The 25,638-nt window shown below is 43.6% G+C and overlaps 1 protein-coding gene across 5 annotated transcripts in view; it reads left to right on the top strand.

Annotated features, from left to right (window-relative positions):
* LRRC49 (leucine rich repeat containing 49) overlaps positions 1-25,638 on the top strand; it is a 95,828-nt gene that overhangs the window by 59,423 nt on the left and 10,767 nt on the right. For all 5 annotated transcript variants that reach the window (XM_084783841.1, XM_084783844.1, XM_084783842.1 and 2 more), the window contains 5 exons: positions 6,158-6,241; positions 10,633-10,796; positions 19,231-19,468; positions 20,551-20,736; positions 24,192-24,301. In XM_084783841.1, coding sequence (XP_084639967.1) covers positions 6,158-6,241; positions 10,633-10,796; positions 19,231-19,468; positions 20,551-20,736; positions 24,192-24,301 — 782 coding nt within the window. The remainder of the gene's footprint in view (positions 1-6,157; positions 6,242-10,632; positions 10,797-19,230; positions 19,469-20,550; positions 20,737-24,191; positions 24,302-25,638) is intronic.

The following is a 25,638-nucleotide window of genomic DNA, read 5'->3' as shown; positions in this document are numbered from 1 at the left end:
GACGGTGCATAGGCCGATCCAGTCAGTTAGAGGTGACGGTGCATAGGCCGATCCAGCCAGTTAGAGGTGACGGTGCATAGACCGATCCAGTCAGTTAGAGGTGACGGTGCATAGGCCGATCCAGCCAGTTAGAGGTGACGGTGCATAGGCCGATCCAGCCAGTTAGAGGTGACGGTGCATAGGCCGATCCAGCCAGTTAGAGGTGACGGTGCATAGGCCGATCCAGCCAGTTAGAGGTGACGGTGCATAGGCCGATCCAGCCAGTTAGAGGTGACGGTGCATAGGCCGATCCAGCCAGTTAGAGGTGACGGTGCATAGGCCGATCCAGCCAGTTAGAGGTGACGTGCATAGGCCGATCCAGCCAGTTAGAGGTGACGGTGCATAGGCCGATCCAGTCAGGATCCAGAAGCTGCTCAGCAGCTGAGATAGGGTTTGTAAACAGCGCCTGCAGCAAATCCTTCCAAGGCTGTTTTCATCTTGCTGTCAAGCTAAGAATAGAGCTTAATAGTTTTTAAATACTGTTTTTGAAAAGGAAGTAAAGAAGAATTTGAGACAAAAATTACATGTTGTTCACAAAGCCTAAATTTGGCATCTAGCCTTTTTAACTTTTAACTTTTCAATTTTTAGAGTTGTGTGTGTGTGCATGTGCATGCATGCGTGTGTGTGTTGTTTTAAATTTTGTTTATTTTATGTGTATGAGTGTTTTTCTTGTATGTATATGTTTGTACCACATGCATGCTTGGCGCCCACAGAAGCCAGAAGAAGGTGTTAGATACCCTGGGAGTTACAGACAGTTGTAAGTTGCTATGTGAGCACTGGGGATTAAGCTCAGGACTCTTGAAAGAATAGCTCTAGCTCTTAACCACCGAACCATCTCTCCAGCCCCTGTGGTTTTATTTATTTGTTGTTGTTGTTTTGAGACAGGGTCTTACTACGTATCTCTGGACAGCCTGGAAATCTTTATAAAGATCAGGCTGGCCTCCAGTTCATAGAGATCTGTCCACCAGGTGTCTGTCCACCATGTCTGGCCCAGTTCTCTGCCTTTTACAGAAAAAAAAAGAGATGACCTTTTATCTTGCAAAATAAAAAGAATTTAAAAGGGTAAAACAATAGATCAGTTGAAAAAATATTTGGTTTTACAGCAGCAGCAGCAGCAGACGGAAGACTCACTAACAGAGGTGTAGGAATATTTACTCAAAACAGTAAGAAGGCTGAGGAGTCCCAGTGTGGGGAGAGATGAGTGAGCCATGCATGTGGAAAAACTTGCATAAAATTGAGTGAACTATGAAATGGCAGCCAGCATGGCTTCAAACTGTATTCATTTGTAGAAATGACGAAAGCAAGAAATAGAGATATTCTCCCAGGCCGGGCGTGGTGGCGCACGCCTTTAATCCCTGCACTTGGGAGGCAGAGGCAGGTGGATCGCTGTGTGTTCGAGGCCAGCCTGGTCTACAAAGCGAGCCCAGGACAGCCAAGGCTACACAGAGAGACTCTATCTCGAAAAACCAAAAAAAAAAAAAAAAAAAAAAAAAAAGAGAGATATTCTCCCATTTTCCTTTCAATGGTCAGACTCGTCCTGAACTATTATTTTTAGAGTGTTCATATATGTGATTTGTATGTGTGTGTGTGAGTGTATGCATGTTTGCATAGATATACATGTGTGCATGTAGAGGCCAGAGGTTGCTCTCAGGAGTCTCCACAGTCCCTCTTTGCTTCATTTCCTGAGACAAGGTTCCTCATTTGAACCCAGACCTCACTGGTTCAGTTCATCTGGGCAGCCAGCTTCCCCTGGGATGCCCTGTCCCCCTCTGGAGTGCGGCTTGCTGGACTTACACAGAGGCTGCCGTGCCCTTCCCGACCCCGAATTCACATGGGTCTGGGCCTGCGCTTCATGCTTACCCGCAAGCACTGCCCACTGAGCATTTCCAGCCTCTGAGCTGCAGCTTTGTTTCAGGCAGGTAGCAGCCATCTGTTGCATTTCCAGAGCACCTGGCTTAAACAGAGAAGCTGATTGTAGCCCCTTCCTTTGTCTCCTCCCAGTCCCGTCCTCCCTCCCTTTTCCCCCTCCCCCCTCCCCTAGCATCTGACCCTAGCCTATCAAGCCTCATTTGGACTGCCTGCATCCTCTTCCTCTGTGGCCTGGCAAGGCTGCCCCACGGGGGGGAAGTGATCAACGAGTGGGCACCCAAGTCCATGTCAGAGGTCGTCCCTGCTCCCGATGCTGTGGGACCCACAAGGAAAGTGTGCTGCGCATCTACTACATCTGAGCAGAGGGTCTAGGTCCTCACCACGCATGGTCCTTGGTTGGTGCCTCAGTCTCGGCAGCGCCCCCTCCCTATGGGTTCTTCTTGTTACTTAGCTTGTTTACGTCTGTGCGTTGTAGTGTCGCTATCCTGTATTGTTTGGCCAATATCCACTTATAAATGAGTATATATCGTGCGTGTCTTTCTGGGTCTGGGTTACCTCGCTCAGGATGATCATTTCTGGTTCCATCCATTTGCCTGCAAATTTCAAGATTTCCTTGTTTTCAATAGCTGAGTAGTATTCCATAGTGCAAATGCACCACAATTTCTTTATCCATTCTTTGATTGAGGGACAACTAGGTTGTTTCCAGATTCTGGCTATTACAAATAAAGCTGCTGCTAACATAGTTGAGCAAATGTCTTTGTTGTATGCTGGAGCATCTTTCAGGTATATGCCCAGGAGTGGATTAGCTGGGTCTTGAGATAGCACTATTGCCATTTTTTCTGAGAAAGCACCAGATTGATTTCCAAAGTGGCTGAACAAGCTTGCACTCCCACCAGCAATGGAGGAGTGTTCCTTTTATTTAGTTTGGCTAAGCCTAATTTTAAATTTAAGACTCTGGGAGGAAAAAAAAACCACTTTTCTCTGTGTAATGAGACTGGGTGAACAGTATTGGCTCTCCTTCCTAGAACACAGTGTCTGTGATCCTAAGTGCTTTAGTGTTTATGTACTCAGGGAAACAATGGCTCTAGATGTGTGTTCCTTTTTTTTTTTTTTTTTTTTTTTTAAGATTTATTTGTTATTTTGTATACACTGCTCTGCCTGCATGTACACCTTCAGGCCAGAAGAGGGCATCATCAGATCATGTTGTAGATGGCTGTCAGCCGCCATGTGGTTGCTGGGAATTGAACTCAGGACCTCTGGAAGAGCAGTCCATGATTCTTAACCTCTGAGCCATCTCTCCAACCCCTAGATGTGTGTTCTAAAATGTGTTACTGAAAATACACTGGGGTCTTGTCACATAGTCTGTGGTTGTTTTAGAGCTGTGATGACTTGCTGAACAAGCATGATCTAGGTCACAGGGCGCCGGTTCACTCACTTGACATTGTTTCTATGTTGAGTCATCCTGGCCAAACTAAAGTTGGGAGAGATGTCTACGTTTCTTGATTCAGATAGGTCTCCTTCTGCTGTGGAAAGGATAGACGTGGCTTCCATCCCAGAGTCTGAACTAGTCTCTCAGAGGTGCCAGAACTGCTCCCTGTTTTTCTTTTCCTTCTTGCCAACAGACTCATGGCCCATCTTCACAACAGAGATTCAGGTTTGTTTGTTTCATATTTTAAAGTTAGCTATTTGGTTATTATGTGTGCTAAAATATAATCATCAATGTACATATATGTGCATACATATATGCAATATATACACACATACATATCTTTAAAACCCTGGATGTTTAAATGGATTTGGGGTAAATCCAGTTTTCCAGGGTTTAGAATTCCTTTTAAAGTCCTACTGCCTTTACTAGACGTGTATTCTCTCTGAAAATCAGATGAGATCATCTCTGAAGTATGTGCCCTACGTGATCCACGCAGCTTCCAGTAGCGTTTGCATCTGTCCACTGGAATTGCAATGTCTGATGTTTCCAGTTCGCATCTTCTAGATGAGGCCACTGGGGCATCAGTGTCTTTCTGCGCCTTCAGAATCCACACAGAGTACATCAGAGGCTGTGGCTTCAGTACTGGCCTAGCGCAAGCTGAAGTCACTGAGTAGACTGTAAGGTTAACTGGCAAGGCAGCTGAAGAGCCACCTCAGCAGACAGCTGTAAACACCCCTTGTGCCTCATGCACAGTCCTTCAAATCACAAGGATAGTATTTTTTCATTTTTCTAGAAAGTTAGGCAATGTTTTTCTTTTAGACCACCTCAACAAAGAAGAGAAGTCAACACCCAATGTATCAGTAATTAAATTTGGCATAATTACTAAACCAGCTATTTTGTGATGCTGGGAAGCAAAGTTCTGACATTTAAAAAAAAAATTCCTGTTCTTATACTTAGCTTTGTTTTAACTAGGAATTGTTTTCCATATTGTAAAAAAAGAATACTTTAAAATTACCAATAATCACATTGAATTTTCATTCCCTTTAAAACAACTATGTCATCTGACAAAACACTGCTAGGTTCTAAACATTTCTTGGTCCCTCTAAAATTAGAAAAGCAAGCTTAAATAAGCCTTTTTAAGCAGCAGCAACATTATAGGTTACATTTCAAGTGAGACAGTTTCTGGTCTGATTTTTGTCATTGCATGTTTCATTATGAGCCAGAGCCTTTCAGAGTACTCATTCTTCTTTTTCAAATTTGTATGTTTATTTATTTAGGTTTTTTTTCGAGACAGGGTTTCTCTGTGTAGCCCTGGCTGTCCTGGACTCCCATTGTTGACCAGGCTGGCTTTGAACTCACAGTGATCCACCTGCCTCCGCCTCCCGAGGGCTGGGATCACAGATGTGCATCACCACGCCTGGCAAGAGCACTCATTCTTCATTTCTTTCCTGTATCTTTTTTCTCGTTCCTTCCCTATTTCCCTTCCTCCCTTTCTCCTTTCCTTTTTCTCCCTCCCCCCTTCCTTCTTTTCCTCTTTCTTTCCATTGGTTTTTTGTTTGTTTTTTGTTTTGGTTTGTTTGTTTTTGTTTTTCTGGGGGTTTGATTTTGTGTTAATACCATGCTGTCTTTATTCTCTGACACTGTAGTGTGACTTGAAGTCAGGCGTGGTGATGCCTCCTACAGAATTCTTTTTGTTCAGATGTGTTTTGGCTATCCAGTTCTCTTTTTTTTTTTTTTAATATATTGAAGTTTAAGATTATTTTTCCATTTCTGTGAAGAATGACCCAGGAATTTTGATTGGGATCGCATTGTAGATTATTTTTGGTAGGACGGCCATTTTTAAAATACTAGTTCTGACCTGTGAGCATGGGAGGTCTTTCCATCTCCTAGTTACCTCCTTGGTTTCCTTGGAGGCTTGTATCAATGGAATTGTTTCCCTAGTTTCTTCCTCACTATGTTTATCATTGGTGTACAGAAAGGCTATGACTGCCACTTTGCTAAAGGTATCCATCGGTTCTCAGAGTTGCCTGCTGCAGTCTTTAGGATCTCCTGAGTATGGCCTCATGTCATCTGCAGATAGGACGCTCTGGCTTCTCCCACTGCTCGTCTTGTCTTACTGCTTTAGCTTAGACTTCCGCTACTGTGTTGACTAACAGTGGAGAAAGCAGACACCATGCCTAGTCCCTGAGTTTAGTGCGGATGCTTGTAGGCTCTCCTCCACTACTACAGCACGGGCTCTAGGCTTGTTGTTTGTGGTCTTTATCATGTGGAGGTGTGGTCCTTCCATTCTGAGTTTCTTCAGGAATTTTATCATGAAGGATGTTGAATTTGTTTCAAAACTTTTTCTGCACATATCAAGTTGAATGACTGTGTGATTTCTGTCCTTCACTCCATTTTTTATAATATATAATATTTATTGATTTTTATATGTTGAGCCATCCCTGCATCTCTGAAATAAAGCCAACTTTGATGAATGATCTTTCTGATATGTCCTGAATTCTTTTCACAAGTTTTTCTTCCCCATCTTTATTGAAGTATAATTGGCAAAATTACAGGGAACATTTGTATAATGCAAAAATGGGACAACCTGGCCCACTCTTTCTTTCCTTTCCTATTGCCTTCCTTCTATTAATTAGCTAGACTTGTCTCAGCTACCGAGTTAGGTGTAGACTTACAAATACACAGTTCTCTTTAGAGTTGGGAGGTGAGAAGGAAAGAGAGGATACCCCCTTCCTTCCTTGGACTATCCGCTGTTAGTACACGCCTCCCTCAATACGGCTAACCTCAGGGTGCTTTCTCTAAAAAACTTTTCCCCCTTAGGAAGAAGAAAGACGTGTGGCATCTGTCGTAGCCAAGAAAGAGGAGGAAAAGAAGAGGGAGAGTCACAAGCAGTCCCTGCTGAAGGTACTTCCCTCAGTGTGGCTGCCACTGTGTGCAGGAGCACCCCTCGGCACTGCCCGCCTGCAGGAACGCGGCTTTCTAAACTCAGTGTATATTTCGTAAACAAGCATCCTGAGGTTTCTACGGTGGACAGAACTGAACTTAGGAAGTACAGACGGGCTGCATAATACAGGATGTGCGAGATGGATTGAAAGAAGGAGCCGCAGTGGCAATATAAAGGGAATTAGGGCATTTCTCCTGCCAGTGTGGTTCGTGTGTGTCACCTGACACTAGCACACCACTTTGGATAGCTCCGTGATTGACAGCCATCTTAGGATAGCCCATGATCGACAGCCATCTTTATTGATTTGTTTTTCATGAGCTTTGCTCTGAGTTTTTAATAACAGTGTTTAAAACCTAAAATGTTCCTCCATCAACTCCTTTGATCCAGAAATGATGAAAATCTCAAGGAATTCGGAAATGAAAATTTGTTTTAAAGTAGTTCTAGGCAATAACAACTTCCCTGAATAGTGATTAAAAAGTACTTATCATCACAAAGTTTGATAATGACAGATTCGAATGGCTAGCTTTTAGCTGTGCCACACGGGGTTCTAAAATACGTGTCATCCTGAACAGTGCTTCTTTTCTTACGTAGGTGCTTTTCTCTTAAGAGTGACATAAAACTCAAAGTGACCAGAAGGGACACAGCTATGTATAACGTGCCCTTAGTCCCTTGTTCTGTGGCTTGGTAGGATCCAGGCTATCCAAGGGCATGCCTTCGTCACTATGAGAATGACTCCTAACTTAGCATCAAAGCTGGTCCCCAACACCTTGAATATTGAGTCTATAGACGTAAAAGTAACTAGTGTAGTTAATGTGCTAACTGCACATGATTACCCTCCCTGCTGTTACCTCTGACCTCCAGACTCACCCCCATCCTTGGTGGTTACCCCTCCCTTAGTCAGTGTGCCTCTGCCTCCTGTGTAGATTCCTCTCTACTCAAAGACTACTCTTTACTCATCACTTAGCAGGACTTTAATTTTCTTATGTTGGACTACCCCTAAGAGTTGATAAAAAATTTTTAAAAATATTTTGTTTATAAAAAATATAACTACGGGGGTATTTTTTTTTTCAATTATAGGAGCATGATTTGCCATTGGCAGGTCATACTGTGGGCAAACCTTTCCATATTGCACCTGCAGGGGAAGTGGCCTTCTCTGTCACACAGTTGCTGCTGTCCACCTCTCACGTGAGTGAGTTAGTAGTCAACAATCCAAAACACATACTCGTGGTGAAGACGAGGCCTGTGGAGCCCTCTTGGGCAATAGAGCCAGAGCACAGCAGAGAACGAGCAAGGACATTCTGTCGATGGTTTAGCTAGAAGCCTGCCGACCTGCCCGTGTGAGCAGAGCCGGGGACAGGCACAGAAACCAGCTGTCCTTCCTGTCCATCTCACTGTTAGCCGCCTCCTGTCCACCCCTCCCCCAGTTCAGCTGCTTCTCACCGTCAGTATTTGGGGAAATAGGCCACATTTCAGTGACCATTTAAAGAGTCTTTGCAAAGTTTTAGTGACAGCTTTAGAAAGTAGCAGACTGTTTGAAGTCTTCGAGCTCTGGTTGATAATGAAGATTGTTTAACTTTTTGGTTTTAATAAGAGAAGTGTTGACGTCAGCAGGCCCAGATCTAGCCCTTGATGAGAGTTGACGCTGCATCAGACAGAGCTCCGGCATTTCTAACGCCGCGCTCCTGCCGTGGATCTGATCGTGGCTGTGAGGGCAGCTGGGTGGGAAGGAGCCCAGGTGGGCAAGGCCTGTCTCTTCAGCCACATTTGCCATCTTCCTATTTTACATGCCACCTTTGAGATGAAAGGAAACGTTCACTGTGACACACACTAATGAGGTCCTGCCTGTACAATGAAGAATAGACTCAAATGGCAGAAGATGAGCGCCACACTTCAGAAATTTGCCACTTCTGCATCTACACCTGGCTATTTGGAGCCACCTAGGTGACGATAGGCACGGATCCAGCTGGCATGTCAGTGTTTTGTGCTCTCTGCGAGCAGGGTACTCCTGGTACCTTTTTGGTCTTGTAGAGCCATAATCGACTTCCTTTTTTTCTGCCTTCATAGGCATCTTGAGCCCCCCCCCCCATGGCTCCCTGCCCAACTGGGGATGCCCACCTGACCTCAGAATAGACTCCTGACTTAATGCACCCTTTTCTTTATCCAGACTCCAACAAAATCACCTCCTCCTCACTCAGTCAACCTAGAACCAAGCTGCTTTTAGCAACCTACGGAAAGGAAGCTCCACTTTGGTATGGGCATGAGAAAGTGCTCGCATGTTCAAAGAACATCTTTTACACATTTGAAACATACCCAGTGGTGGGAAGAGATTTTATGGCTTTTTAAAAAGCACTGCTCTGTCTATCTCATTTTGATTTTTTTTCTAGCTAGGAAGTAAATTGATGGAGCCACTAGGTGGAAGTAACTGTATCATTTAGATTAGGGCTTAGGTTGGCATAGCCATCAGCAAATAACTGAAATAGAATTCCACATAGTAAGCTTAGTTTTATTTTGTTTTTAAATTCAGGATCAGGGTAATAGTATTTTATAGTAGAACAGCAGGATTTCACTTGCTGTGTACAAGAACATTAGGCACAAAATATCAATCATCGCAGAAATACATGCACAGTATTTACAGTGCTCTACGCTGTGCAGACATTTGAAATAACAAGCTGCATAACAAAGAACTTAGGCTCAAAATATTTCTAAACTTAGAAATCGAGTTTTGAAAAGGTTAGTCCCATTAAACAAGCCATCGCTTGGAGTGTCCATCCAGTGCCACACACACCTGCCTGACTGTTATGTAAACAGATACAGGCAGAGACTCAAGAAACGCTTGCTTTCATTTATACAGGCACCAAGGGGGTGGGAGAGAAGGCCCCTGACCCAAGAACTCACGTGGTGGAAAGTGAGAAATGACTCTTGCAGCTTGCCCTCTGACCTCCATACATGTGCATCATGGCACATACAGCCATGCACACACACACACACACACACACTTACACACACACACCAAAATGTAATAAAAATAAGGACTGCAGAGATGGCACATCAGGTAAAAACACTGGCTACTTTTTGCATAGGACACTGGTTTAGTTCCCAGCATCCACATGGTGGTTCACAACTGTCTAACTTCACTGCTGAGGATCTGACACCTTCTGGCCCCGTGAACACTGCACCCATGTGGAACAGACAGACATGCAAGCTAAACACCCATACACATAAAATAATCAATTTTAAAAATTAAAATAAAATAAAGTCCTATCTTTTGATAATGGTGTAGTACCAGAACAGGAGCCCTTTACTCAGGCACTATACTCGGATCTACATAGAATGGAGCATTTCAACGGAACACAGCGTCTTCAGGTTTACATTGCCTTTTCTCAGCAGAGTTCCTATGAGACCGCTGCCTTTCAAGGCCCCAAGTCAGTGGTTCTCAGCGTGTGAGCAGTACTGGAGCTTGTTAGAGCGCAGACTCCTGAGCCCTCCAAATGCTCAGTCAGAGTGGCCCGGGTTCAGCATCTGCTCTTAAAACCCTGAACTTGAGAGCCACTGCCTAAGTCGTCAGTGGCTTTAATTAACTCATCTTTCCTGTTCTTCTGGAATGATAATAGTTATCAAGAAAAAAAGTTTACTCAACGCAGCTTCTTCTAGTAACCTATATAATATTTCTTTTATTCTTAAATTTCATGATTTATATACCATGGGACTAGAAGATGGCTCAACAGCTAAAAGCACTTGCTGTCTTGCAGAGGACCTGAGTTTGGTCCAGCCATGTTTGGTTTTCCACAGTCACTTGTAACTCCAATTCCAGGGCATCTGATGCTCTCTTCTGACCCCCCTGGGCACCTATACACACACACACATGCGCACACACACACACACACACACACACACACACATACACACAAACACACACGCATGCACACATGCACGCACACACACACATAAATAAAACCAAGATATACTATGAAATATGAAACACCAATCAATCCCTACCCTTTTCTCGTCTCCCTTATTAATGAGTAAAAGTTGAAAGTATAAGTAGTTTTTCTTGCTTTGTTTAAAGACAGAACATATAGCTTTGCCAAGTCAGAGTTTCAGTTAATGAAATAAATATATAACCCACTAGTCAGAACAAGAAGTATTCATCTCATAGATAATTTTCCATGTAGGCTGACATCATTACTTAGAGATTTGAGCGCTGAGTGAACACCGGCTCATGGGCTTGCTTTAGCAGGTGTGTTGGTTGTTTATGTGCAAGGAATTTTCTCTCAGAAATAAATACCAGACGCTAGTGCTTCTCTCTTCCAAATATGCATTGTATAACTGTTGTTCCATTAACTTCCCATAGGAAAAGAAAAGGTTAACGATTAACAACGTCGCTCGAAAGTGGGACTTGCAGCAACGAGTAGCCAATATTGCCACCACTCAGGACAGAAAGGACTCCGAGTCTCCTCCTCAGGAACCCTGTCAGATCGATGGAGGCACCATCTCCGCATTCCCAGAGGAAGTAGGGTACGCAATGGCACTCTCTCATGCTACTGGCATTTCTACAGTTGAATTTAAAATGTAGATTGGAGACCATTTTTCACACATAATTATTTTTGAGGAATAATCTTTTTTAAGAAAGTCAAAATTGAAATTAAGAAGAGAAAAATTAGAAATATTTCTTGCTGTAACATGTCCCTAATGAAAAAGCCCCCAGGTGGTTCATTATTTTTTGGAGGGGAGAAGTATAGATGATTAAATGCAGCCCTGAGGCCTCTGTCCATACACATGTCCTCCTAGATACCCTGGCTCAACAGAGTGTCTGATCGTTCCCATCCTCAGTGCAGCTCCTTTCCTTCCAAGCCTTTTCTGTCTTAGGCTTTTGATGAGTCTATTGCTTGCTGCATCTGTTGTCCTGTGCCCCGAGTAGCAGCTTCTACATGCACCTTTAAACATTTCTGAAAGCCAGGCCTGGTGCCAAAGCCCCAACTATTTGGGAAGCCAGAGGGTCACAAATTCAAGGCCAGCCTGAGCTACAGGGTAAGTTCAAGGCTAGCCCAGGCAACTTACTGGTTCTCTGTCTCAGAATTAAAGAAAAAGTAAGTGATAAAAGGTTGAGGTGTGTATCAGTGGGAGAGCACTTGCCTAGCATACACAAGGCCAGTTCCAGTCCTTAGAACTGAAAATGCTTTGGACAAATGCTACCCAGAAGCTGCCTTAACCCCAAGGAAACTTCAAGGCAACCTCAACAAGGACAGACCTTGGAAGGGTCAAATCCAGACACAGGAAAATATTGCCACAGTTTTGGGGACTGTGGTCTGTACTGTGTCCACTAGTTTCCTGCAACCTGCCCCAGGAGTGTGGCTGTCATCTTCAAAACCAGCAACAAGCTATGGCGGGAGAACAGGGGAGTGAGGGTGCCAGTCCATCTTGCTAAAGTACAGCAGACCGTTTGCTGTTCTGCAGTGAGTATTCCTCTGGCTATGGCCATTTTTAGATGTCAGAATTTGGAGACTATTGATCTGTCTGCTCTCCCCAGGGTGCGCGTTGCTCTGTAGAAGACTGGAGTCTGTAATCTAGCCCCTGTCCCACCTGTTCCCTCCCTCTCAGGACTCTGGTTAGAGTGCATGACCTGTGCTGCGCCACTGTGAGAGCAGTAACGCCCATAGCTGTTCTGCAAACGCAGAGCTTGTCAGCAGATAGCAAGCGCTTAAACCTCAAAAACTATTTGGCAGGGCTGAAGCGTCGATGGGACCTAACGTACTCTTACGTCAGAGTTAAGCTATGTACTATGACGCCAGCCCTTCTGCTCTCCATGGCACCTGGAGAGAGGAGCCCAGGGTCAAGTTCAGACACCCTCTTTTCATCGCATCTCAAAATGTGCTCAAACCTTCCCACGTTGTAGTTTGCCTCATATCTGAGCCATTCTCTTCTTACACGAATTATTTTTAATCTGGAATTTCATATTGCATCCTATTTTTAAAGTTGAAAGAAATGCACCTAGACCCTAGTCCAAAGTTTCTCTTTTGTCTCTTGACTGGAGCTTCACTGCTTGAAGTCCACTGTCACCGTAACTAATCCAGACTTGTCATTTCCTTTGAACTTTATTGTTTTGTTGTGTCATTAGTAGGGTGTTCTTTTTTTCTGGTACTATATTTTGATCTCATATTTGCTTCTATTTCTTTTTTTTTTTTCCATCCTTTCAGCCTCACCCCTTGCTCTGGGATCTTTTTCTTATTCTCCACTATCCGAATCAGGAAGCTTGTGCACATCAGTAACTTTAAATCGCACGTATATAGACAAAGGCACCAAAATATGCATCTGTTCCTTTGTGGCTTGCTCATTTAGTTGTTGCATAAGAAAGAAATCATAAAAATATTGTCCCCATTTTGTTTCATAAGTGTTTTTTAAAATTAACTAATGTATTTATTCACTTTACATCCTGTTCGTAGCCCCATCTCTTGTCACTTTCCAGTCCCGTCCTCCCTTCCTCTCTCTCATTCCTCCTCCCCTGTTTCTCAGAAAAAGGAAGACACCTTCCCATCCACCTCAGCTCATCAAGTTGCACAGGACTGAGCATGTCCTCCTCCCCTGTGGCCTAGCAAGGCAGACCCACTAGGAAGAAGTGACCAAGAAGCTGGCAACAGAGTCCACATCAGAGAGACCCCACTCCCGTTTCTAGAGGACCCACATGAAGCCTGAGCTGCCGTCGGCTACATCTGTGTAGGGGCCTAGGTCCAGTCCATGCCTGCTCCTTGCTTGGTGCTTCAGCCTCAGCAAGCCCCTCTGGGCCCTGGTTACTTGGCTCTGTTGGTTTTCTTGTGAAGCCCCTGTCACCTCTAGGTCCTTTTCTCCTTCCCCCGCCCCCCCACTTTCCCACAAGCCTCCCTGTGTATTGCCCAATGTTTAGCTGTGAGTCTCAGCATCATTTTGAGGCACTGCTGGGCGGAGCCTCTCAGAGGACAACTCTGCTAGGCTCCTGTCTGCAAGCAAAGCAGAGTAATAGTGTCAGGGCTTGGCCTTCTCCCATGGGTGGGTCTTGAGTTGGGCCAGGCATTGGTTTGCTGTTCCCTCAAGCTGCCCTATCTGCTCGGTTTATCCCTGTACTTCTTGTAGGTAGAGTGAATTTGGGGTCAAAGTTTTGGTGGGTGGGTTGGTCTTCCCCTCTATCTCATAGGAGACTTGTCTAGTTAGAGGCTGAAAAACGCTTTCAGCAAAGTAGCTGGATACAAAATCAACTCACAAAGATCAGTAACCCTCCTGTATACAAAAGGCAAATGGTCTGAGAAAGAAATTAGGGAAACAACACCCTTTACAATAGCCACAAAAAACATAAAATATCTTGGTGTAACTCTAACCAAGCAAGTGAAAGACTTGTGCAAGAAAAAAAAAAATCAAGTCTCTGAAGAAAATAAAGAAGATATCAGAAGATGGAAAGATCTTCTCCCATGTTCATGGATAGATCGGAGTAACATAGTAAAAATAGTGATCTTACCAAAAGCAATATACAGATTCAATGCAATTTCCATAAAAATGCCAACACGATTCTTTACAGACCTTAAAAGAACAATTTTCAACTTCATATGGAAAAACAAAATACTCCAAATAGCTAAGACAATCCTTTACAATAAAAGATCTTCTGGTGGTATCTCCATCCCTGATCTCAACAGCAATAGTAATAAAATTTGCATGGTACTAGCATAGAAACAGACAAGTAGATCAATGGAATCGAATCATAGACCCAAAAATAAACCCACACACCTATGGATGCTTGCTTTTTGACAAAGGAACCAAAACCATCCAATGGAAAAAGATAGCATCTTCAACAAATGGTGCTGGTCTAACTGGATGTCTACGTGTAGAAAAATACAAATAAATCCATATTTATCACCCTAAACAAAGCAATAGTCCAAGTGGATCAAAGACCTCAACATAAAACCAGATATACTAAATCTATTAGAAAAGAAACTGGAGAAGAGTCTTGAACTCATTGGCACAGGAGACAACTTCCTGAATAGAAGGTCAACAGCTCAGGCTCTAAGATCAACAAGTAATAAATGGGACCTCTTAGCCGGGCAGTGATGGCGCATGCCTTAAATCCCAGCACTCTGGAGGCAGAGGCAGGCGGATCTCTGTGAGTTCAAGGCCAGCCTGGTCCACTCCACAGAGTGAGTTCAAGATAACCGAGTGGGTCCAAGATAACCAAGGCTACAGAGAGAAACCCTGTCTCGAAAAACCATAAATAAATAAATAAATAAATAAATAAATAGGACCTCTTGAAACTAAAAAGCTTCTATAAGGCAATAGAATGAAATGACAGTCTACAGATTGGGAAAAGATCTTCACCAACCCTACATTTGACAAAGGGCTAATATCCAAAATATATAAAGAACTCAAAACATTAAATACCAACAAACAAATAACACAATTAAAAAATGGGGCACAGAGCTAAACAGGATTAACAGGAATATTTCATAAGTATTTAAAGTTTGGTCTTTATCAGTCTTTGTTACACCTCAAATTGATTTGGATGTTTAAGGTAAGGGCTGATTTTTTTTTTTCATTTCCTTCATTGGGAACAAGCACTTACTCTAGTGTTGTATTCAGAATACTCTTTTCTTTCCCCATCGGGATCTATCTGAACGCTACTGCCTGAGCAGTGGGAGTGGGTGGGGGTTTCTTTCTTCCTCACTCAGTGCTAGCAATTAACCCAAGGCACCACTGTTGTCAGTGAGAGCTCTTCCACCATGCTCGGTCCCCAGGTCTAGTCCTTCAGAGCTCCAGTCACGTGTCCCCCACCCACTTCCATCTCACTCCTCACTCCCTCCCTATCCATCCCTCAATAGGCTCTGTTGCTCTCTCAGCAGAGCGGGGCTGCCATCTTGGTCAAGGCTGTGGCTTGCCCTTTTTCAGCACTGGACAGGCTTCACGTGGCAGCCCCCTAAAGCTCGCTGGGCCCTCCGCCACCAACAAGCCTTCCGTATCAGGCTGCTGAGACTTTATACCTTTTCAGTCATTATGCACTTATGTTCCTGAATGGCACCTTGGAGGCAAGTGATTTAGACAGGTGTGCTCATCCCTATCTGCATTTTAAATGTTAGAGATTGCCTTCCTACATTCTTTATAAATCTTTAAAAATAAGCTACCACTTGCCTGTGGGCAGTGATGTAAGCCCTTCTTCCTAACAGTGGAAAGCTAGTATACAGAGCCACAAAGTCTTTCCTTTAGCATTTCAATTTGTGTTTAAATACTACAGGTGTTTTTGTACTTTAAACCATCTTTGATAGTCGTTAGTATTCCATAATGCTAAAAAGAAGGCAGGTCATTCTTCTGTTACAGTGTCCATGACCCCTGACCTATGGACATAAATGCATAGGAACAAGTGTTCATGAAACAGCATGGCTATATAAAGGAAAGAAATTCTTTAACACTTTGCCATATTCCATTAATTATTTTACTGTTCCCTGAACTTGGGGAAAGCTCAACAGTAAACGACACTGCAGAGGGCTTTTGCCCAACTGAAATGGCAAAATACTAGGTGTAATGTTTCCTTTGCTTACATTGGATGCATGCAGTGAATCTGGTTTATTTTTGGTCATTTCCTGTCTATGAACACTGGTGTTTTAGCCAACACTACTATAATAAAATATAATGCATAAAATGAATTTCCACACACATGAATGTTGTAATAGAAAATTCATAAAATGGGTTATTGTAGGAATCGGTACCACTTACTCAGTGGGAAAAGAATCTTCCGAAAGACTTGAAGTATTCCTGCTCTTGCTTGTTATAAGAAGCCTAAAGGAAAAAAAAGAAAAAAGAAAAAAAGATGTATACAGGCCTCTGGAATAGTGTCTTCTTTGTTGGCATGTACATTGAGGTATGGTCCACAGCTGGCCTAGCTCTTAAGAATTTGACGCTTTCCTGCATCAAGTGAATCCCCCATCTTTCCTTAGGTTTTTCCAGTAGTTGGGGAGACACAGGATATTTACTGGTTGTCTTAGAGCTGTTTGAATAGATGATATTTGGACTTGAAAGTATCCACTAAAGAGCTTGAAGGTAAATCCCATTGGCTGTCCACTGCCTGGCATCCCTTAATGTTGAGTTGGAGAACGTAAGTAGTAAGGTACTTGGCTTTATGTAAACTCAGGTGTGATCTCCACAGAAGATATCACTGGTACATAGCAGGCTTTCAGGAGATGTTTGCTGAGTGAATAAATGAACTAATATGTGCATTTCTCTAACTAAAGATATGGACATACTGGCCATTCTTGAGAGAAAAACTGGAAGGATACTCTCCAACATATAAACATTGCCTAACAAGCTTTCTGTGTCATTTTTATGGAAATCAAATGCCCTGTTAGAGGAGCAGATTAGTAAGCAGTGGCCTGAGTCTGAGGCTAGCCCCAGCAGCCTCTTCATGAGCTGGCTTGGCCTTGTGTGACCTGCGTCACAGCTGCTCTGTTTCTGCTGTCTAGAGCCCAGCACCCGCCTGTCTCATCTTCTTGAGGTCTGCAGCGGCTGCAGCTCCCTTCAGCTCTGCTTCCTGACAGTGGTACAGCATCCTGCCTGCAGCTTATTGCATTTTCACTCCTTTTTCCAACAGTGTGCTTTCCCAAAATGTGCACAAAATAATCACCTTATGATAACAGAATTTTTATTTTAAAGTTGACGTCCCATCTTTTAATCACACAGCAGAAGAAAAGTAAACCACTCCTAAATAGCTGAGATGCAGCAAGATTATTTCCCAGTGCATTTGCCCTTCATTTTGGTATTTAGCCAGTTCTCCACTATATTGACATTAAAATTAAACCTTTTCTGTCTGCTGTGGCCATGAGTCACCCCCACATCAAATAGCATTTTTTCTTTGCCCTTTCTTTACTGCATGTTTCTGCCTCACCCGGCCAGGCTTGTTAACTCTGATTGTGTGTCCATATCACTCATTCGGCATGTTTGCCCATGCCGTAGCTATGGTTGCAGCATCCTTTACAGATTTAATAGATGCCCTCAAAGTCTTCTCAGTTTATTAACTCAAGAAATATTTGTTGAGCTGGGCATTGCTAGATGCTGCCCTGCTGTGGTAGACAGAGCAGAATTGATGTTTGCGAGGAGCTGCATTCAGTGAGCAGTGCTGCAGTGGGCCGCAGTCGGTGCTGCTGCTGTGACTGTGTGACCTGTCACACTTCTTCCTTTTAGTGCAGCAAATGCTGGCTGCTGGCTTCTGCCCCATCTCAGCAGGAACCATGCTGCTCCCCCTGCCTCACTCTATTGTCCAAAGCACAGTGGATGGAAATAGTTCTTTTGTTCTTTTTCTTTTTTTGTTTGTTTGTTTTTTGTTGTTGTTGTTTTTCTTTTTTGTCTTTCAAGACAGGCTTTCCTTGTGTAGCCTTGGCTGTCCTGGGCTCACTCTGTAGACCAGGCTGGCCAATAGTTCTTTCCTTATTCTGTGCTGTTAGCAACTTTTACCTTTTAAGGCCATCTAAAGCTCGTCTGCACCACTTCTCATGGGTGTTTGATTATTACCCATCTTAACCCTGTAACATAAGTTAAGGATGGTATATAAAATAACTGTGTGTATTTTCTTAGTTGTACATTCATGTTGAGTACACAAATGTCATTGGCTAACTTGCCAATGCATAGACAGATATGTAACAGTTCACTGGTACCTTTGGAATAAATCTGGTAAACCAATGGGATAATAGTTTGTCAGACTTACCATTCAACATCAGCATTAAACCCATTGGGGATCCTTCCTAATTATGCACTGTGAAAGCCCATTAGTGGACCGGAGAGTGTCCAGATGTGAAAACATATGGTCTCTAGCTTCATGAACTCACTTTGTAGAGGAGGAAACAAAACTGCCAGCATGTAACTGTAATTTGTCTGGGACATGAACCCCTGGACAAGTGTGCAAGTCCCAGCTAGCTGTACAGGGAGCAGCAGAGAGCACCACAGAGGGAATACAAAGAGTGAGAGTCAAGTGCTGTCCAGGTGCTGAGCTGGGGCAGAGTGAGTGATACGTTACACTTCTAGATACAAAGCAAAGATTTTGCACTGGGTCAAGGAGCTCTATTGGGTCTCTGCTTGCCATCAGGTAGAGTCTGGCAGCAGTGTGGCTCCTACTTTGGCCACAACAGAAATTGCCTCTCAGTAGAGTAGCCAGCATGATACGGTGTGTAGCGTAATTGGTTTTTATCACCCTTATTTCAATTTGGGGAGGAAGACATGCTTGATTTGTATTGATTACAACTGAACAATACACTTAAAGTTTTTAAGGCATCAGACCATTCAAAAATAGAGTCAGCATTGCTTACTTCACTCGTTAACTAAGATAGAAACTAGTTTAAAGGTATATATTTTGCATTTTATGTTGTATTTTATAAATAATATTTTATTACTCTTATGGAAATATATTATAAAATGTATGTTTCTAGCTAGATAGCTATAAATTGGGGAAATGTGTTTATATTGATAAAATATCTTAATGGCATTTAAAGTATATGAAATTACTATCTTTCATTAATATGATGAATAATTTGGACTTGGAGGTGGGTTTCTGTTAATAATTTTCCTATTTTCAGCTAAAATACATGATTGGATGTTAAGGTTAATCTTTCAGATGATCTGGCAAATTAACCAAAGTACGCACGCACATGACGTGGAGGCAAGAGGGAGTTTGTGTGGGGAGGAAGGGGGCGCAGCCCGAAAGGGAGGAGGTCAGGGAGGAGAGGGGGGGTAGCGTCAACAACACTGAATAGGAAAATGCCATAACAAGCCTGCTACTTTGCAATCTAATTTTTAAAAATCAAGTAAAAAATAATCTGGACTGCTCTGGGTTTAATTATGAAAATGGAGTTAATGAAGGTAAAACTGTGAGGCACTTTCCAACACATTGTTCTAGCCTGCTACTTTTTTTTTTTTTTTCATGCTTGAAACTTTACTTAAAAAAGGACTTTTGCAGGTCTCTAGATCCAGGACTCAACAATGCGTTACAAGGCCTGTCTGTCACAGAAACACACTTGGTGGAAGTGGATGGAGAGACCCTCTCACTGTATGGCTCGGGGGCACTGGAGTGCCTGGATCGGAACTGGAGTGTTCAAACAGCCGGCATGGTCACCACCGTCTCATTCACATTCATCGAGTTTGATGAAATTGTCCAAGTGCTCCCCAAACTGAAGATGAAGTTTCCGAATTCCCTGGTAAACCCTTCCCTTTGGATTGTTCTTCATTGTGACTTGTGTGTTCAGGCCGAAGCCTGTTTGGGCTTTAGTTTCTGTGGTTCTTTTGTGTTGATTTTCTGGCACTGGAACTTAAATTACTTCCATAAATGGCCTTGCAGGTTTGTGCTAATATTAGAAATTATATCTCTATGAACAGTCCTTCACGAACTAGAAAAAAACTAAAGGAATTTAAGGCACATTATCTGTCTCAATTTTTACAAAGAAGGCCACGCAGCCCTATAGCATGATTCAGGCATTGAAACCAGTGTGCGTGGGACATGTATGTTCGTTACATGATCTGACACTAGTCCTGGGACAGCACTGGGAACACTTGGGTCTGCTGGCTGGAAGGCAGCCTCCCTGACCGTGCAGATTGCACCAGTTACGGATAGGCACTGGGAGTCAGTGATTCACAGGGAGGCTCCTCTTGAGCTTTCCCTACAGTGAGCTTTTCTGCTGACCCAGTTATGGTGTGTGTCTTTCTTCCTCCTTAGCCCTAAAGAGGATAAGGAGTAATAGAAGCAGGTGTTTAGAAAGAATATCCAATTTGCAGCTTGGCCATTTGCTTTAGCATTTCTGTGTTAGTGTTTGATTCTCCCTGGCCAATTGAAGTAACCAGCATGGCTTTCAGAAAGGCACAGCATTAGCAATACTAGTTTTCAGGACCAGGCTGATCCCCGTACTTTGAAATTTCTGGAATGTTGCAGTCTCTCCTTTATACAGTAATGTTAATGTAAAATGTGTAGATCTGCAAAGCTTGAAAGAGTCTGAGTTATTAGATAACATTAGGGAATCCTGGTTGCAGATGGATGAGGACGTCATTTACAGAGGAGCCACCCAAAAGGACTGGAGTTTTGGGCAGGTGCTGTTGATGGCTGATGAATTGAGCACATGAAGTTCAGCAAGCTTAGAGCCTTCTGTTGATTTAATGTAACTGAAAACGTGTTTCCTAAGCCTGCAGCTTACAGGGTTCCGTGGGAAATGACCTATGAAGTGTTAATGTTAGCATTTAAGGTGGTTCAGCTCGGAGCAGAGACTTTGCATGCCGTTTATTATTGCAGCACCTTAAATTCAAGGAGACCAACCTTGTAATGCTGCAGCAGTTCAACGCCCTAGCACAACTTCGTCGGGTTGACCAGTTGACAATCGATCCTCAGGGAAACCCAGTGGTCAACTTCACACTCTGGAAATACTACGTGCTGTTTAGGCTCAGCCACTTCAGCATGCAGAAAATAAATGGAACAGAGGTAAGGCAAAGCAAAGCTGACTATGGAAGGAGCTTCCTCTTGATGGAGCCCCTGACAGCACACACACTGGGAATCTAACTATGCTAGAATTGTTTAAAAATACCGTTTCTTAAAAATAAAATATGAGCATTCAAAATATTAAAAAGAAGAAAACATATACAGGCAACGCATGTGCATATATGCACCCCCACACCCCACAAACAGGCACACTCGCACACACACTCACACACATACATGTCCATGTAGACAGAATCTGAAGCAGTGAATAGATTTTTTTCCAGTGAATAGATTTTTTTTCCTGTTCCCTGGTGAACAGAAGCTACATCTCCTGTTGTTTGTGAGCATTCACAGAAGAGAAACACTGAAGAAAATGACATTTTAAAAAGTCTGACTTCTGCAGGTGAGACAACCTTTGTTATGTTTCAAAGTGCTCTGCAGACTGTGGTGGACAAGAGAACGTGAGAAGTCAAAGTAAATGTCCCCTCCTAAGGAAGGGAAGAAAAAAAGGGAAGAGAGAAAATCTGAGCTCCAGTCTGGACTGTTCTATTAATAATTGGTCATGGCTGCTGTGGCGTGATGTGGAATAACTCAGGCATGAGCTGAATAAATGGAAAATTATTAATGGAAAGCTAATTTTAGATTTATTTTTTTCCTGAATTTGTCACAAGGCTAATCTCCCAGCTACTCAAAGATTGTGTTCTCTTTAGATACTAACTTGTGGAAAGGAGGGAACTATGCTTTTATCACTGTTGAAGCAAAATAATCTTACGAAGGGAAGCATTTTTAAGCTGTTGTTAGTCTCACTGTGGTCGTGAAGTTCAGAAGACTCCCCTATTATAAGATGAACTTTATAGTCAGCTTTGCTGGCATAAATCTGGTATTGCTTTATGACTCGGACACCGCAGCTACCTCTGGCCTTAACCTACAAAATCCAGCATGTAGCATGGAGATATGCGGGCCAGTGTCAAAAGTGGCCATACTATGCCTCAACCATAGTGGAGTGTCAGCCTTTTGTTAAAGTGCCAGGAGAGTCTGGAGCCTTGAGATAGCAATAAGTCTCCCCAGCTCGCTCTTCATTCAGTCAGCATTCAGTCTTGTGTGCCCTGCAGGTCTGCGTCAGACGGAGCTTGTAGCTCCTAAGGCCTGGTAATTACTGGGATGGTTTTCACAGCCTGGACTAGAAATATAAAGAAAAGTTCTTTGGGCTATGAGTGAAGGGTTCTTCCTCATTGGCCTGTCTGGGGTTGCAGATTAGCTGTAAATAGTGACCTACTCAGATGTGGGATTGCGTCACTGCTCAATAAGGAAGAATGTTGTAATTGTACAGAGCATTAAACAGACCAGTGCAGCATTCTAGTTTAACTTTTAGAAAGTGTCAGTGTCGCTGGGCGTGGCGGCGCACGCCTTTAATCCCAGCACTTGAGAGGCAGAGGCAGGCGGATCGCTGTGAGTTCGAGGCCAGCCTGGTCTACAAAGTGAGTCTACGCAGGGAAACCCTGTCTCGAAAAACTAAACTAAAAAAAAAATGTCAGTGTCAGGCATAGTTGACATGTTATTAAAATACCTGAAAGCTATGCCTTCACACATAGCCTTTCCATTTTCTGTGCTCCCTTTCTGTGCGTCCCTTTCTGTAACAGCCGTATTGCTGGAGGTAGAACTCACTGCTGAGCATCAAGAACATGGAGCAGTGGCCTGCACTGGCCACTAGGTGACTATGTTGGACCAGACAACTTAGTTGTCAGCTAAAGGAAGGCTTTGGGCAGGCCCAGGATAGGGAAGAGCTGGTCCACACGACTGATGTGAAGGAATTGTATGTGTGAATTATGGGGTTTTCCCTTAGAGAACACTTCTGTAATATATTATCACAAATACACACACCTGCTCTTCCAACACTGGAGAGGCCGAGACAGGAGGTTGGCCGTGAGACCCTGTCGCGTGGTGCCAAAACGCATGGTGCACTGCAGAGATGGCTCAGTCTTAAAAGTGCCTACTGTGCAAGCATGAGAACCAGGGTAGATCCTCCAAACCCACGTAAGCTAGGCCCGCCTGTCAGCACATATCTGGACCCCTAGAACTGGGTGGGACAGAGAAAGGTAGGTCCCAGGAGCTCCCTGGCCAGCCTGACTAGGTGCACCTACAAGATCTAGGCTGAAGGAGAACTGCCTCATAGCCAGCAGGTTGAGAGAGGCACGGGAGACACGACATCAACCCTATATGAGTGCGTGCGTTGGTGAGTATACCTACACATGCACATACATACACAAGCGTGCGTGCGTGCGCGCGCACACACACATCCATTCTCACCAAATAAGTAAATAGATGAAGGCCCCTCTGTTTTTAAAACTCCAAACTTACTTACACAAAAAGAAGGGCGTTCTCAGCTTCTGCTCTGCTGACACTGGGGCAGATAGCCATAGCAAACAGTTAGCAGCATCCCTGGCTCTGTGCACGAGATGTCAGGAGCACCCCTAGCCAGACCAGATCTTGCCAAATATTCCTGAGGGAACAATTCGGATACTGGTTGGTGAATCAAATTATACTATGTAGATTAACTATTGAAAATGCAGATCACCATATTTTAGATTATTTTTTACAAACATATCTCTTTAATGTCATGACAATAGAATTTAAAACTCAGAAACTTCTTTCAAAAGTTTATTGAGCATTTATAGCTACAAAAAGTACTAGAAGGGGCTGGAAGTAGTGATGCACACCTTTAATCTCAGCACTCAAGGGATAGAGGCAGGTGGACCTTGTGAGCTCGAGATCAGTCTGGCCTACATAGTGAGTGAGTCGCAGGACTGCTAGGGCTACAAAGTGAGACCCTGTCTCAAAAAACAAAACAGGAAACGTAGTAGAAGGGATACAGTCACAAATTCAAATGTTATTTTATCCATATTTTATATTAAATATGTCCAGATATTAATCCAAGTCTTGCCTTTAGGTTGACAGTCGGTCAGTTAGTTGGTTAGATGGTTGGATGGTTGGTTGAGTAGCTGGGGACAGGGTCACACTGTGTGACACCACAAGGCTGGCCTTGAGGTGACATGCTCCTACTTCAGCCTCCCAAGTGCTAGGATGACAGATTGTGTCACCACACCTGACTCTTTTGGTCCTTTCCTGATTAACACACATACACACACGTGCACATGCGCGCGGAAAAACATCCCTTAAGAATTTAAGGTGTCTCAAGCACAGTCCTCAGGCAACCTTCTAGAATCAGAGCTAACCCAGCAGCCCAGGTCAGCTTCCAGGAGTCACCTCTGAGCATCTTCTCTATAATTAGACTCAAAGAAAAACAAAGTCTTGGCGAAGACTCTTCCGTAGCCCAGGGATATGTCCTTTCCTGGGCTAAAGGAAAATATCTAATCTAGACTTTTCCTTTTTTAACTGTATTTGTTATACTCAGCTAAGAAGCTATGTCATTTTGACCTTTCTCTACTGTTTCTCCTCAGGTGACACAAAATGACATGATAATGGCTGAGAGGCTCTTTGGAATCCTAGCACACGTAGCGTCTTCCGGGTTGCCTCAGTACCGCATGATTTCAATTCTGGGTGATGCCAGGTAACCCTGAATTGTTTATAGCTTACTGTTGCAGTAGAAATACCTCGTAACTGTGCCACTTACATATCCTGCAGACAGTGTGCCCGGGCTTATCTTGGGCTGGCGCTGCTCAAACTTAGAGGGAATAAAGGTGACTAAGACGAAGCCTTGCTCTCCTGTGGTTATAATGTAATAGCTAAAGATGTACGGAAACAACTAAAATGTGTTTTTCCGGTGCAACAAGAGCACTGGAGGTAGAGACTAGTTGCATTGAGAACGCTGGAAAAGGCTTCCTGTTTATCTGTTTCTTTAGGACTGAGTGTGGGGGTGGGGTGGGTGGGTAGGTTTAGAACATGGGGAAAGAGATCAATTTTAACAAACAAAAAGAAGTGTGAACAGAGGCTGGTTTGGTCCTGAATTCAAGTCTTACTCAAATGCATTTGCTCAATCACTGTACCTCCCATCTACAACCCTCAGAACAGTTCTGAAGAGTGAACACCTGAGGGTAAAACACCTACTCAACAAGCTGAGGGCGCTGGTGCATGGCTCACCCCACAGCTGAGAGACAGAAGCAGGCAGGTCCCAGAAGCTCACTGGCCAGCCAGTGAGTGTGTCTAATGACAACCTCCCGGGTGGGCGAGAGAGCCTGTCTCAGTGAAATAAGGTGAAGAAGCAACTGAGGAAGCCATCCAGATGTCAACCTCTGCCTATACACGCCATAGACGCGCGCGCACGCTCGCGCGCACACGCGCACACACATACACATAGTCCAGCACCCCCCATATATGTGTGTGTGTGTATGGTGTGCATGTATACACAAAAACACTTGTGGGGACAAAACTACTGAGGATGTATTGGACTAAGAAGTGATAGTTTAGACAGAAATCAGTGAAAGCTATGCTCCGCTGAATAAATACCGATACATACATTGTATTTATAAGATTTAATAACCTGTAAATAAAAGGCCCTCACAAATCAGATCAAATACATAAAATAAGAAAGAATATGAAGCTTTTAAATAATTTATCAAGTAGATATTTTTCAAAGCATGTTTTCAGAATCTCATGCCCAAAGGCAGATGGGGAAAAAGTATTCAAGCTTGTGTGGGGTGCTTGTAGAGGCTGAACACACCTTAAACTCTAGGGAAATCTCTGCGAACCTAAAGCCCAAACTCACTCAGACCATTGTCTCCGATCAACGTTCTACAGGTGGAAAATAATGAGATGTGGTGAGTGAGTTAGGAGCCCAGGAGTGCAGCTCCATGGCAGCAGTGGCAGTGCAGGTAGCTTGGCATGGCTGCCCAGGAGTCACAGAGCTGAAGTGCTGAGACAGCCAGACTTATCTAGGTGCACTGGGAA

The sequence above is a fragment of the Acomys minous genome (genome assembly GCF_964271855.1).
Source record: "Acomys minous genome assembly, chromosome: 5".
In the NCBI taxonomy this organism is placed as follows: domain Eukaryota; kingdom Metazoa; phylum Chordata; class Mammalia; order Rodentia; family Muridae; genus Acomys; species Acomys minous.
The sequence above is the reverse complement of the archived record's forward strand: the minus strand, read 5'-3'. Positions and strand labels throughout refer to the sequence as shown.